This window comes from Neodothiora populina (assembly GCF_041146345.1).
Source record: "Neodothiora populina strain CPC 39397 chromosome Unknown canker_contig_12, whole genome shotgun sequence".
In the NCBI taxonomy this organism is placed as follows: Eukaryota; Fungi; Ascomycota; class Dothideomycetes; order Dothideales; family Dothioraceae; genus Neodothiora; species Neodothiora populina.
The window spans coordinates 1,282,025-1,296,570 of NW_027191404.1; the positions used below are offsets into that span (position 1 = coordinate 1,282,025).

At 51.4% G+C, this 14,546-nt stretch overlaps 3 protein-coding genes across 3 annotated transcripts; all 3 read right to left on the bottom strand.

Annotated features, from left to right (window-relative positions):
- Window positions 1–326: 326 nt before the first annotated feature.
- Window positions 327–3,746, bottom strand: AAFC00_001126 (uncharacterized protein; the record flags this gene model as incomplete). The annotated part of the gene is made up of 1 exon (XM_069340274.1): window positions 327–3,746. The coding sequence occupies one exon, from the start codon at window positions 3,744–3,746 to the stop codon at window positions 327–329; it is 3,420 nt and encodes a 1,139-aa protein (XP_069203745.1).
- A 663-nt stretch (window positions 3,747–4,409) lies between these two features.
- Window positions 4,410–5,066, bottom strand: AAFC00_001127 (uncharacterized protein; the record flags this gene model as incomplete). Its single annotated transcript, XM_069340275.1, has 2 exons — window positions 4,410–4,653; window positions 4,708–5,066. 2 exons carry the CDS (start codon window positions 5,064–5,066, stop codon window positions 4,410–4,412), a joined length of 603 nt encoding a protein of 200 aa, XP_069203746.1.
- Window positions 5,067–12,701: 7,635 nt separating this feature from the next.
- AAFC00_001128 (uncharacterized protein) lies at window positions 12,702–14,482 on the bottom strand (the record flags this gene model as incomplete). Its single annotated transcript, XM_069340277.1, has 3 exons — window positions 12,702–12,892; window positions 13,041–13,994; window positions 14,083–14,482. The coding sequence occupies 3 exons, from the start codon at window positions 14,480–14,482 to the stop codon at window positions 12,702–12,704; spliced, it is 1,545 nt and encodes a 514-aa protein (XP_069203747.1).
- Between the last annotated feature and the right edge of the window lie 64 nt (window positions 14,483–14,546).

Sequence of the window (14,546 nt, forward strand, 5' to 3'; positions counted from 1 at the left end):
CGACCTCGGGAAGAATAAAGTATCTTTTCCTGGCTAAGTTGCTGGATTTATATCATGTTCTGCGCGGCGACATCTGCGGTACGGTGAGGTGGATAGCCTCGCCGATTCGTAATTTTGTCCATGTTTTAATGCTTGATGCTAGAGGGTTTCCCGTTTACATATGATAGTAGGTGGAAAGAGGTCTGCACGTTGTCAGATGCAATGGAAGTGGGTTTGTTCGTTGTCTATATTCTTTTTTTTTCTGTATACGTGTATTCACACGTGTATATGTATGTTCTGTGTGCATGTCGAATCTGTTCAAAAGGTGAACTGTTGGAGAAACATACCTACCTCTTCTTACTGCCCTTACCACCCCTACCCCCGCCCTTCTTACTCGCAGTCTTACTAGCCTTGCCCTTGTTATTGTCCGCGGCAGCGGCGCCACCACCCATCATGACTCTGACTTTACTGACAGGCACGACACCGATGATCTCCGCCTCCTTGAAGCCCTTGACGAGCTCGACTTCCCGCGGCCAGATCTTTTCCTTGTCGCTGCTCGTCTGGTCGATCCATTTCGGAACCGCGAAGGCTTTGTTCCAGCGGTCTAAGATCTCGCGCACCGCTTTGCCTTTCTTTTGACTGCCGGGTTGAAGCTTGACTTTGTACTTGTATTTGCCGAGCGCGGCCCAGGGTGCGCAGATGGGCAGGGCTTCGAGGAGCTCGTCGCCGACGTAGGGGGTGCCGATGAATGCGTCCAGTGCGGCTCCCGTCATGTCTGCGCCGGCGGCGTCGTCGTCTTCTGCGGCTGCGTCGTCGGCGGCGGTGCCTTGCTCGAGTGCGAGTTGGCGCTGGCGCTCGGCTTCGAGGCCTTCCTTCTGGGCGCGCTCGTGTTGCGCGCGGCGACGGGCGAGCTTTTCTTCTTCGGTTTCTTTCTTGATGGCGGCTTCTTGCGCGGCGGCTTCGCGTTTCTCTTCGGCTGCGCGGGACCCGAGGAGTTGCATTGCTAGGCGGCGGTCTTCTTCGTCTTGGTCCGCGTATTTGGTCGCTAGCTTCTTCTTCTTGCCTCGCTTGCCGCGCACTTGGGGTTTGTTGTCTGCTGGACTGAGCTTCTGGGAAGAGTTCTCGTCATCGATGGGCGTGGGTTTTGTGTCGTTTTCCTCGTGGTCAGAGTCTTGGGGGATGGACTGCGGTGGAAGAGCTTTGCCCTTCTTCTTGAGTCTGCGCTCTTTCGCAGAAAGGTGTCGCACTCCACCTTGCTGTTGGGGCTTCGCATCGTCTTCTGCTGCAGCCTCGTGCTGAGCTTCCTCGCCATCTTCGTCCTCAGAGTCAGAGCCGGACGCGTCCTGTTTTTCATTGGGGGAGGAAGCCTCAGTGTTTTTGGATGCCGCTGCAGGAGCGAGGTTTTTAGGCTGTAGTGGGTTTGCACGCTCATGGGCGGGCGAGGCCTCGTCGCCGTCGGTGGCGTCATGATGGTCATCCTTTTGCTCCTCTTCGTCGTCATCCTCGCTCTCCTCTGCAGCTCCGTTCTCGGCGTCCGGGAAGTCATCGCTGTCTTCGGCAGCCTCGCCAGCATCAGGGAAATCGTCATCATCATCATCATCATCTTCATCGTCCTTGTTGGCGGCCGTGTCAGACTCGGCAGCGCTCCTGATCGGCAGAGCCTCCCCTGCGCCGAACCTGTGCTTGGTGTGTCTCGCCTTGCTATCCTCGCTGATCTGGAACATGATACCAAAGCCAAGCAAGAGCTGGGCTGGAGGCATGTAATTCTTCTTGCCGCGGATGTTGAAGCCACCGGCAGCCAGGTATTCTCCTGTCGGTCCCGTCTTGGAGACTTGGTCGGCGTTGACCCACCAGGCCGACATGACCGCTTTCGAGTCCCACGCATTGGAAGTGCAAATGGACATGTTGCCAGCTTGTTGCAAGGTGGATGGTGGGATAGGGGCGTCGTCCTCGTTGGGATTGTTTCTGATGATGATCGAAGCAGCACCGGGTAGATCAGCGTGAACATAGATATCACCCTTTTTGAGGTATTTGCGATAGAGCATCTCGCTCTGCTGTGCGTCTTTACCACCTAAAACCAAATAGCCATCCGAGGAAATGAAATGGATGAACTTTTCAAACCACAACTGCTTTCGCACAGGTCGAAGAATCTGCTTCTCTTGCTTTAATCCCTTCTTCAGGTCAGCCTGAATCTTCGCTTCAGTGCTTTTCAGCGCTTTGGAAGAGGCCATCTCTGTCTTCTCCTGCTTGGTAGCGGCTGACTTTCTCTGATCGTAATATTGCCGAGCATTTGACCAGGCGGATAGACCAAGATCGATGTCGACGGCTAGCCGCTTATCTTCTTGCTGCTTGGGCTTAGCCGAGGAGGACTTCTGACCCTCATCTTCGCTGTCGGATGGCTCAGAGTCCGTTTCGTCGGCCATGTCGTCGTCATCGTCCTCCTCCTCATAAGCATACTCGGACACGAGCAGAGTCGCGATATTCTCCTGTAGCTTGAGCGGAAGCCTGATCATCTGCGCGACAGGGTTGTGACGAGACTGTTCCATTTCGATGAGACGGTCGATCTCGAGCCAGTCCATACCCTGAGCGACGAGACCATTCACGGCGGCCGCAGCTTCTTCGACGCGGTCGAGGTTGGCTTCAATGGCCTGCGCGCGCCTCACGTTCAGCTCCTGAACTTGTTCGAGGCCTGCGATACGTCTGGCATGCTCCTGTCGGGCCTGCTCGATTCTCTTTTTGGCATTTTCTTCTCTCTCAGACAGCTTTGATTCGAGCTTCTGTCCTTCAATGGACGAGAAGAACTCGTCTACGGTCTTGTTGAAGCCCTCAAATTCAAGAAATTCGATATCCGGTTTCGCCTCGAGCTGCTTCGGCTTGAACGGGTGGAAGTCGTCGTACAACAAATTCTGTGTCTCTTCTGCGTTTTCGTCCCCTACACTCTGCGTTTGTTTGCCGTGCTTCGCAATGATGTATCCCTTTGCGACATCTCTGCTGGTGATCTCGGTCAGGAGTCTACCGGCTTCCTCGAGGGCCCGCATCAATTTGTCAAGCAGAGCATCATCTTCGACGATCGCAGAAGGCAGTAGTGTCTTGTCAAAGCCAACAAGCTCGAGCGCATGATCGATGATTACGGGGGGAAACTCGGTGATGGAGACGGCAAGTGCCTTGCGCAATGCATCTCCCGGCTTCTTCTTGAGTTTGCCTGCCTTCTTCGGATCCTCGGATTGTTTGTCTATGGCCTTCTGCAGACCGCTCCGTAAGCGGTGCTTTGTCAGCGGCGGTATTCCTTCGTAGTTCTGTCTCAAGGATAGGTTATAGGTCAAGCCCAATCTATATCTCTCATGCTCCGCGCCCTCGTCTACATTTCGCAGAAGGGCGATGATGGTCAGCTGATTGTCGGTCAGGACGATGTTGCCGCCGGCATAGAATTCGAGAAAGAGTCGGTAGGCGCCATCGGAAAACTGGATCTCAATGATGCGGTCAGTGCCGACTTGGGAGACGGAAGTGACTCGTCGGGTCTTCAGATACTTCCGCAATCGAGTGACGAAAGGCGATGGCGCAGAAGCGGTGGCGCGGGCATAGCTGGTCAAGTGAGCGCGAAAGCCAGAGTCTATGAGGAGCTGCTCGCGGTGCTCTGGTTTGGCGAACTTGAGGAGGAAGATGCGGGTGGAGAGATCATAGATGTTGGACAGGCGCAGGGACACAAGGCTGGCCGAGAGCTCATGGGCAATCACTTTGACGTCCAGAGACGAGAACCTCTGCTTCATGATGTGCTATATACAAGAGCAGAAGAGGTTGCAGAGGGGTGGCTCTGTATCACATATAAAGAGTCGAACAGTGGGATGAATAATGAGTAATGAATGACGATGATGCTGAATCGCTGCGGGCAAAAGCGAATCTCGAGTCACTTGACGTCACTTGCTCATTGTACTTGCACAATTTGGCCTACAGTCTTTCAAACAATACTCGTATTCGATCACTTTGATATTTGTCGCATGTATCTATCGAATCTCCAATTGGTGATCCATGATGGTGATCGTTATTGTTCCACGGAATATTCAAACTGTTCATGCCATGTATGTGAGATGCGACCAGAGCTTCGCGAATCGGTAACTTGTTGTCGCGTGTAGTTGACCTCTATGGCCCAGATACGTGGTAAACAAATGCCAGCAATACTAAAAGAAAAGGCTTCAATTGCTCGAATCGTCAAAATGTCACCGTCTCGTACAGGTGTCATCGCTGGCAAGACTGCCAAGGTGTTTCTTTGGGTGATGAAAAGTTGTCATTATTGCATGTCCATGTTCTCTCCTGCACCAGATGACAAGCGCATAGCTGTCCTCCCCTTTTAGATGATGCTCCGTGTCCAAGCCACTCTGTGATATTCCACAACGAACGCCCCAACTCCTCGCCAATGCAGTCGAGCCTCGACATCACAAGCCTTGCCGTAATCTCTCGCCCAGCTTCATCTTGCCGAATTCCCATGCCTTGAGCAGACCCTCTTCCGAGAGATCAATGCCCTTGACCGAAGCCAGGTCCTGGACGGGAGGCTTGCTGACTCTTGATGCGACAATGACAGGGTCGGTCTCGAGGATGATGCCGTCGTCGATGATCTCGTCAATGGCGAGCGAGACGAGATCGTAGTTTTCGATGATCGTGCGCTTGTCCACAGAGTTCCTGTCGAGATGGTTAGCCATGAGTGCAATGATATGTGGAACGATGATTCCGTACTTCAGTAGAATGTTCAATGAATCGCGGAGGGCCAGGATGACCGAGTATAGTAGAATCTCATTCTCGTCTGCGCCTCCGACGACATAAAGCATGACGTCGCTCTCCATCTTGAAGAGCACGACCTTGTTGTCGTAGAGAATGATGTCGCTTGTCTGCTTGGCCGTCTTCTCTAGCAGCCCCTTCTCGAATGCCTTTTGCTCTTTGACATGGGGGTATGGGTTGGCACCAGGAAAGTCGTTGTTCTGGGCATTTGCCGGCGCATGTGGCGGCGAGTAGTATTTGGCCAGAATGCGAGAAGAGTCGTCGGTCGAGAGGATCAGAACGGCATTGACCGAGAACAGGGACATGTTGGGAGACATGATTGCGGTGTTGTGAGGGCAAGGAGTCGGCGCGATTCGAGGACAGGCGAGCAGCACTTGTGCTGGTGGTGAGTGTCACGCGGGTTCGTAAGCTTTTTCCAGTGTCTCGGAGGATGGGGCGGAGGAGGAATGGATGTCCAGCCAGGAGGATGAGTCGTGGAATGGCGAGGGTATTACAGCGACTGACCACTATTGACTGTTGGTGTTGCTGTCGCTGTTGCTGCTGCTTGTCCTCTCCAGCTGCTGCTCCCTAAAGGAGGGGCCTTGGCACCGTCGGCCTTGGCACAGCAGCCTGAGGCTCAGGTACTGTACCTTAAAGGTAAGTTGCGGAGAACAGAGCAGCACCCCCGAGATGTGAATTAAATTTATCGTCATCTCTGTATTGCCGTGACTTTCTTGCTTTGTTTTATTGTTGAGACAAAAATGATCCTGGTCTTCTTCAATGCTACGCGGTAGATTACTGTATAATGCAAATGCATCGGCATGTTTGATTGGCATAGGTAGAAATGGAACCCGATCACCTTTAGCCCTTGCCGCTGCTGGCCAGAGAGGTCTAGCTATCCAGAGACCATCTCATGATGCTGTCTCTTCACCATCTCAGTGCGTTCTGATGGGCTCTCGGTCATTCGTCTCTACGCCTGTGTTATCTGCCAAACACTCGAAACATTCGAAATCTCCCAAGGTCAAATCAGACAAGAACCGTCGGAAGGATTCCATCTCGAAGTCTTCTGAACGCCATACTCCGCATCTCGACACATTATTACAGTTGCGCGATGCCATCACCGACAACGATGTTGCATCTGCGCTCGATGCATATCTTGTCGTTCGCTCCGTCATGCCCATAGGGGGTGCTGATGTGGCCGAAATGGCTCAAACCTTGCATACTGCCTTTCGCAGGAACCGTCCAAGATCTCCTCAAGACAAAGCTCCGCCCGAGCTCCTTGCCTTTGCTGACATCTTGGTCGCCGATATTGGTGCTCATCAGTTGCCTCCGAATCACACCGCTCACTTGCATCTGCTTGCCTACTACAAGGAAGCAGGCGAGCTCGACAAGGGTGTTGGCTTCTGGGAATGGCTTGAGAACCAAGATGACTCTTATGTCGATCCTGCCGTTTACGGTGCTGCCATTGAACTCTTGGCTGTTCAGGGCCGACCAGGAGAGGAAATAGAGCTCCTCTTCGAGCAGGCCTTGAAGCGTTTCCCTGGCGCATACAACGAGTACCACCTCTCCCCTCACGCAATCGTGGCTGATCGATCTCGACCCATCAACATCAAGGGCATTCCTACTACCCTCTTGCAGGGCATCCTGCATGCACGTTTGTTGCGCGGTGACACCAAAGGCGCTTACATGGCCCTAGATACTGGCTTAAGACTGTTCCCTACTCAGCTGCCCTCTCGTTTCTTCAACCTCTTTGTCTCGGAGCGCCCGATTGCAGAAGGGTACAAGGTCTTCCTGATGGCATGTCGATCCGGAACCACTTTGGGTCCTGATTGCTTGAAGAGTCTGCTTCAGAAAATGAGGCATACTGTCGTGGCTGATCCTCTGGCAAATGCTTCTGTACTTCGCTCCATGTTGACTGCTGCGTACGCCTACGCAGCCAGTGGCTCCTCACTATCGACAGATCATCTCAACGAGTGTGTCATCGCCATCACCAGTGTCTTCCAGGACCATACTGCGCGTGGGCTTTCCGGAGACCAAGCCAACTCGCTCAGCAACGCTATCTTGCAGTCCGTGAGTAAGCTCTTTGCCATCTGGCGCACACAAGGCGCTCGCCCGGGCATCGCTGCTTTCAACACTGTTCTAGCGAATGTCGCTGGAAAGGGGCAGACCGAAGCCATTATTGCCACATGCTTGGCGGACATGGAGGCTCTGGAACTTGAGCCAACACATGTGACCCGCCGCTGTATCATGAAGGCAGCTGGAGAGGGTAAACAATCGCACATTCTCAGGTCCACCTGGCAGATTGTGGTTGACAGTCGTCCGAGCCATGATAGAGTGCCTAAGACGCATGACTGGCAGTCACTTGCGAAAGCGGCCGTCAGAACAGGCGACGAAGAATTTGTGAGGCAACAACTCGACAGCTGGTCGTCTGATCTGGATTCCTTTGTTGTCACTCGTATAGAGAGAGTGCTCGATTCAGGAGCTCGCGAGACTGCAAATCATGTTGACAGCAGTGTAATTCCTGACCAGCTTACGCGCCTGATCGAAAAGATCGACCAGGACGCCGACTACGTTGAGCATCAGCTACGAAATGACCGCTTCCTGGATTTTCGCGCAAACCCGTTACCAATGACACTCGGAAGCGCTGAAGCCGCCGAGGGTGTAGATTCGGAGAAGGAGTTGCGGGCTTTGTATGATGAGCTTACAACCGACAAGAGCTACGAACAGGCCAGACTTCAGCAGTCAAAAGACACGATGATGGAGGCGACTGAAGGAACACCAATCATTGAAGCCGCCGGACTGGTCGAACCTGCAATGAGCTCTACTGAATTCGATTATGCTGAGCTTCGATACCAAAACTGGAAGACTCTCAACGAACTGCTTGCTGAGGCGGAACAGCGCGACGATGACTTCTTGCGTGCTGTCGATACAGCGATAGAACAGGGCACGCCGCCACCTCAGCGAAACGACGAATGGAAGAATCCTAGTCCTGCTGGTCCTTCCGTAGGCCTTACCGACTACCATGCAACGAAGGCTGGCTCGAATGGAACCGTTCATGGTGACAGTCAGAACCGCGACATCCGCCAAGAGGTATTGCGCTTGCGCGCATACGCATGAATAGATGGGATAATACAAAGGGAACTTGCATATAAAATTATATGCTATCGGGGTGAGAGCCTGCAATGACAGCACTTTCAAGAAAGAAAGGTTTCTTGTATTTTCTCAATACCAAGTACCCGACCAATGCCTATTAACTTGTACCATTGCTCCATATAATATCAGTATACACCCAGTATTAATAACCACAGTAGACCGAGACCCCACATCGTGTTCCGGTACACCAGCAGCAACCAAATCCGAACCGTCGATTCATCTCATCAAGTCATTATTGTAAAGTTTGACACGTTTTGGTCTTTTATAATTCAGGAGACCGATTCACTTTGTCTCGGTCGACCACTCGCAGTGAAAGTTGATGGGCGATGGAGGTGGGGGCGCGGGTGTCTCCTCGTTTGTGACGAGGCGAATCTGCAGGTCGTTCCTTCGGGGATACGATGCTGACACGGCGAAGGCGTGCTGCAAGTCCTCGTGTGTGAACGAAGAGCTCGAGTCGACTCTGATGAGTTCTGGGGAGCTCTCGGGGCAGGAGAATGTGGGTGATGATGGGAGAGACATTGTCAAGGTTGATGATGTGTTTCGTATCGTCAACAGAGAAATAGTCTTTAGACTGTGAGTGTTGGCTTGAACGCTCGTCGAGAAGTATGTATCTCAGACTGTTTGGCGAATGTCGTTGCGATTCGGTATTGTCAATCTAGTAGACTCGGCCTCGGACCCAAAAATAGCTTGGAGTAGTTGATTTAGTAGTAGACTTCTGGAACAGAAGGCTTTTTGTTGCAAGGCAAGTGCAGGTATTTTTTTTGTATCTATACGAGGCAAGTATAGATATTCTTTATCTAGGGAAAGGAACAAAGAATCGCGGATGAGACGGAGGAGTAAAATACGAGGCTAGAGGGACATCTGGACCAGATATATATACCCTATTCCTGTCTCACGTTGACAAGGCACCCGTATCTCAGCTGGTTTGGTGCGGGAAGAGGGAACGATCCGCAGCGAGAGAAAAGCGAGACACGACAGCGATCCTGTCATCAAGCAATCATCTTCATTTCCAAGATTCCTAGGTTCATTCCCATCTTTTCCAGAAACGCGTCCTGTGCTCCATTTCAGCCCCCTCCCCCTCCTTCATTCCACAGTGTCCGTGAGGACAAATGCATCACACTTTGATCTGCCATCCAACGGATCGTTTCGCGTCTTTCCAATCCTGGCCGAGAAGATACAAGTCAGCTGCAGAGAGGGTGAGAGGGAAACGCGAGTGCATACGACCATCGACCGGGGAATTAGCAATCTATTGTGCTAGCTCCATTCCCGTCCCCACGGTTCCCTGATAGACCTCTACCCACCTCGACCCCACAGCACCAGAACCCCTACCTGAGCCTGACCTTGCAGCATGCAGTGAAGGTAGATGCAGCAACTCCATGGTGGCGGTCCCTCCGCCTTCACCCACCACTTGACGCCCCCCTGCCTGTTTTAATATGACCGTGCATGTGCATGGCTTCGTATCCGGGATTCTGCCCTTCTGCTTTGGTGTCTGACACTCGTTTCTTCTTCGTCACTTCACCCATACATTCGCGGCCGAACCGGATTTTCCATGACCACTTGGTTTTCGTCTTCAACCGTGCTTTTCCGTCGGTCTGTTTGGACGCGCATTTAGCCGTTTCTACACAGTTCGTGATGCGCCGGTTGGTTCACGGTCAGCTTCCCTGGGGTTTATTTCCGACGCTTGGTCGGGACTATCATCCGCGTTCCTAGTGCTGGCAGAGCGCTCCACCGCTCATTGTTAGATTTGCTCGCCTTCCAATATTATTCCGCATGGCTTATCGCGAATTTCTTCTCGTCTCGTCGTCCCTCTTGGACCAAGCGGCTTAGAACAAAAAGAGAACCCGTCATTCTGACCAGTCTCTGTTCTGCGAAGTGCGATGGGCAATTTGTCTCACACAGACATCAAACCTCGTGGATTACGACTCACGTATCATGTTGGTCGTCGGACACGAGCATGGCGGTCGCGCGCCCACACGGAATGGTTCTGTGACAGCTGTTTGCAGTGTCTCCGACCGGGGTTAGACGGATGTGGCGCTTTTTCACTTCTGTGGAGTTACCCCATAATATGCGAGCCCGTTTGGGCCTTGTCTATCACATTCTCCCCTTTGACGTTCCATGGCCCCGTGCAGTTGTTCTTCACATACGCGTACTTGTGAAGTTTTGATTGACATGTCTGCAAGGCTGATTCAATCGTTTGCTTATTGAGGCATGATCGATCGGTTCTTTTCTCCATGCGGGGGGAACAGATATTCGGCGTGATGGTCTTCCAAGCTAGCGAAAAGGTAGGTTTGCATTAATTTGGGCAAGGATGCAGCATAACAGCAGTGCGGCAGCTACAATAACAATCTACAAGTGACGGATGAACACACAGTCCGCACTCGAGACCAAGTGGATCGTGCGAATGAGCATTAATCAGACAGCAAGAAAAGCTCATTGCGATCAGATTGGTAAGGCATTACTGCAATGTTAATCTATTCATGACAGCACCTTCCCGGACCCCATACATTTCTTTGTCTACTCCCTGTTGTTCCTGCTCCCACCCGCTCTCCGTACCACCTCCGAAACATCGTGACTGGTTGATTTCCACGGACCAAATGCCAGAATCCTAGAGGCTTCCCGATTTCGTTCTATCTCCTTTGCGGAGACCTTCCCAGCCCGGGCGACGCGCATACAACTCCGCAGCAAGCTCGTTTCTTATACAGATGCTTGTACGATGCGACAGGACACGATCTTTACAATCCGGTCTACTCTGGGTATCACAAGGCTACCCCACAAACGTCAGGCTTTATTTCTGCTCCTCCGAGGCAGGGAACACGGGCCACATCTATCTTACCTCTTTCTCTTCCCCATATTCCTGTACTCTCGTTTCTAGAAACAGTAGTATGTCGATCTTTGAACACATTTCCTTCTCCGCCTACTGCTGCGGACAATCTACTTGTACCAGCATCCAGGATCACTACCCTAGCTTGGCCGAGAGAGGGGGCGGGATACACGGCTACGTGCCGTGGTGCAGGAATGATCTCCATCGTTCACACACACCGTTGCGTGCTTGAGAGGGCGGCTGTAAAACGAACCGACACGTTCGCAAATCGAGATGGCACATATGACCGGTACCTGGTGTGCTTAGGTAGCGTAAGACACAGATATACGCTGCTTTTCTGTAGGGCTGTAAGGCTCAAGGTAAGATTTACTGTACTAAGGCGGGTGCAGGTACAGTAATGTACGTACGGGATGACCGACTAAACGACTGTGCAATGCTGGGCTGAGCAGGATTTGGCTAAGTCTGTGAGCCTGGAGTATGATGATTATTCTGCTGACATAGTCACATAAGAAAGACGACAGAAGTGTGTGTGTGTGTCACAGAGAGGAAGGCAAAATTGAGAAACTCAACTGACTAATTGACTGACCGACTGACTGAGTAGCGGCCCCTTCCAACCCTCTTCTGCAGGGTGTGCTTATATACCTGTGCAACCTAGTAACTTGGGTGAGACGAAGTCTATTCGATTAATACTCAATGTCACCTCGTCGTCAGTAACTGTCAAAGTTCATTGATTTCTCATCTAGATGCAACGTGGGTATTGCTCACTCAGACCTTGTGTACACACACATATCTATTTCTTGGATACATGCTTGACTACCTGCTTGACTACTTTTCATCGTGATTCACAGTTTGTTCAAGATTCTTGGAATCTCAGACTTATGTTCGCAAGGCAGGTAGACGTAACTATGTGCCAATAATCAGACAGACAGACCCGATCGTATGCGAATAGTCAGATAGACATACCTAATCACAAGTGAAAAACTGCATTAGAACTCAAAAAGACAAAACAAGTAGCTCCAATACTCACTTGTTCGATATCTCTGGAGCCCGCCCTAGATAATCCCTCGAAACTTGAAGACACCCAGAGAACAAAATATATCACCACCTAGCATTACGACAGGCAGGGACAGGGTCACCTCTGTTCATGTTGTTTATCACCACCGAGGTAGCTATAGAGTAGTCTTGGTTTCATCACTAGCTATGGAGTAGTCTCAGTGCTTCTCAGCCTCTTCCTCCTCGCTCTAGAAAGTCTCGATTTCCGAGATCCCGGTGAGAGTAATTTTGATAGAGGTAATCACAATTGAATCGCGGTTTCTTGATCGAGGAGATGAGAGTAGGGGAGGCGTGGGCAAGGGGGTTGTGCTTCAACGACAAAGTGGACGGTGTTCATCGCGTCGCAGATCTCGGTTCTTTCAGCAGAGCGGAGACATAAGAGCAAGGCTCCGAAGGCGATTCTTTTCCGTATCTTACACCGAGCAAGGAATAGCGTGTATGTTGTGGAACGATAAATGTCTTTTATTGTTGTCACGTTGTAGCAGTCATGTTTGTATATGCTCTCTTTCGCCTTGGTCTGATAGATGACGAGTGACTAGATGGAGGTCAGATACACACTTTTTGCTGGGTGATGTATTGTCTGTTCAAGTATGGTCACCATGTAGGCCTGACTGTTCATATGAATGTAGATCCGACTGTCATATGCTGCGCAAAATCACGGCACTGCTTCGACCGATTACTGATCTGGAGAGTTGCGTCACGCGGTGTGAGTTCTAATTGAGAGACATTCAGAAAAGACAGATGCAAGAGAATGAGGTGGCATTGAGTTAAATCGCTAGAACACTGTCTCGGGAAGAACTACAAAGTCGGTCGTCTCAAGATCCACCTGCTACCAACCGGCCAAACGAAGCGCCTCAGGCATCTACCTGCCACCAGCCAGCCAGATCAGCGGTCTCGGCCAACCGCTGCTTCATCACCATCATCATCGCAATCACCAGCGACACGATCAACGGAAAAACGCAACATCGACTGGCGTGGAAGGTTGCAACACGATATCAGACTGCAGACCAGGTGGACCAGGCATGCAGTTCTCGAGCCGGCTGTACGTCTGCAGGATCCGCACGGTTGTGTATGCAACTTCTGTCAGGGCGTATTGCTGTCCTATGCAGATTCTCGGTCCGCCGTTGAAGGGGATGTCTGGGGGAAGGAGAGAGAGAGTGTCAGTAATGGATCTGTCTACGTGAGGAATTATTGCTTCTTAGGCATAAAACAACACTAAGGTCAGAAACATCGCATGCACGGATTGTATTGTTGATGAGATGGAGAAAAAGGCCAGCAAACTCACATGTCCACATCTGGGGGTGCCAGTGATCCCATCGCTCGGGCGAAAATTCCAAGTGGTGTGCAAACGTCTCCGACACTGGCGGGTATATGTCTGCGCGTCTTTGCATTCCAAGAGGAGAATAGAAGATGGGCGTTCCCTTTGGCACACCTATAGGCTGCATACCATCGCTGCCGCCACCTCGAGGAAGAGTGGTGTCCTTGATCGCCACGCGCGTGTTATAAGGCACGATGGGATATAACCTTAGCGTCTCGTTGATAGTGTGCGTTAGATACTTCATGTTCTTCAGATCTGCATACGTGGGTGCACTGCCGTCTGGCAGAGTTGCGGTGATCTCCATACGTAATTTTTCGACAATCTGCGGTCGGCAAGAGATTTCGTAGAAGGTCCACGCCAGCGTCATGGCTGTCGTATCGCGTCCTGCCAACAGCACAGCCGCAATCTGATCGCGTAGTACCTGCGGATCACGCGTGAACCCCGCCAATGCGTGCAGGAATGTGTAGCCTTCGTCAGACTTGGAGTTCTTCTCTAGCTCATCAGGCGAGAGGCGAAGAGTAGACTCGACAAATTGCTCGATGAATGCATCCACGATCTTGAGTTCTTCTCGGAACTTCTTGCGTGGCACGAACGCACTCATCGGACCGATACGAGAGATCAATCCTTGTGTATGCTGGACTCTGGCAAAGGCATCTGCGAATGGTACCTCTGACATTTCGAGACTATGAACACTCGTGCCAAGCAGGAAGTCCGTTGCGGCATCCAACGTGTATCGATAGAAGATGTCCACAAGGTCCACAGGAGTGCCGGGTCTGCTATGGGCACCACCAGCAAGGATAGGCAGGAGCACGTTGATGTGGTTTTCGAAGACGTGCAAGTCTGACACACGATCTTTGATAAACTGGGGACGAATCAATTGACGGGATTGATGCCATAGAGTGCCATCTGTGGTGAATATGCCTGACAACACGAGTCAGTTTTTTGGACACTCGAATGACGATGTACATCGTGAAATGTGACATCAAGACAAGACCAACGAGGGACTCACTATCGCCCAGGAACTCTCTCCAATCTCGGTGAAATACTTCACCCTTGCCATAATCCGCAAATTGAGTTGCTAGTATCGCCTTGATGTTCAACTCATCAATGGTGATAATGGACCTTTGACCTCCAGGGCTCACTTCAACGGTGGTCGGATGATTAGGATTTGCATACTTTCGTAGGAGACTCTGCCAGAGATCTAGCAATTCATGTTTGTTATTTTTGCGGAAGACTTCCACAACGAAACCGATGCCTAAGGGCAGATAGCTAGGCACGGAGGGCGCGTGTCCGCCGGAGCGTCTTATTTTCGACTCTGTCGTGAAATGATAGATGATAGATCGGACAATCCAAGTGACAGTCAAGGCACTAATGGCATAGACTGCAAGAGCCTTAGGTGTTTGCTCCATTGGAAGTGAAATGGATGCGAAATCCTAAAGGACTAGTAGCGATCTGGTCTGTTTGTCCTCACAT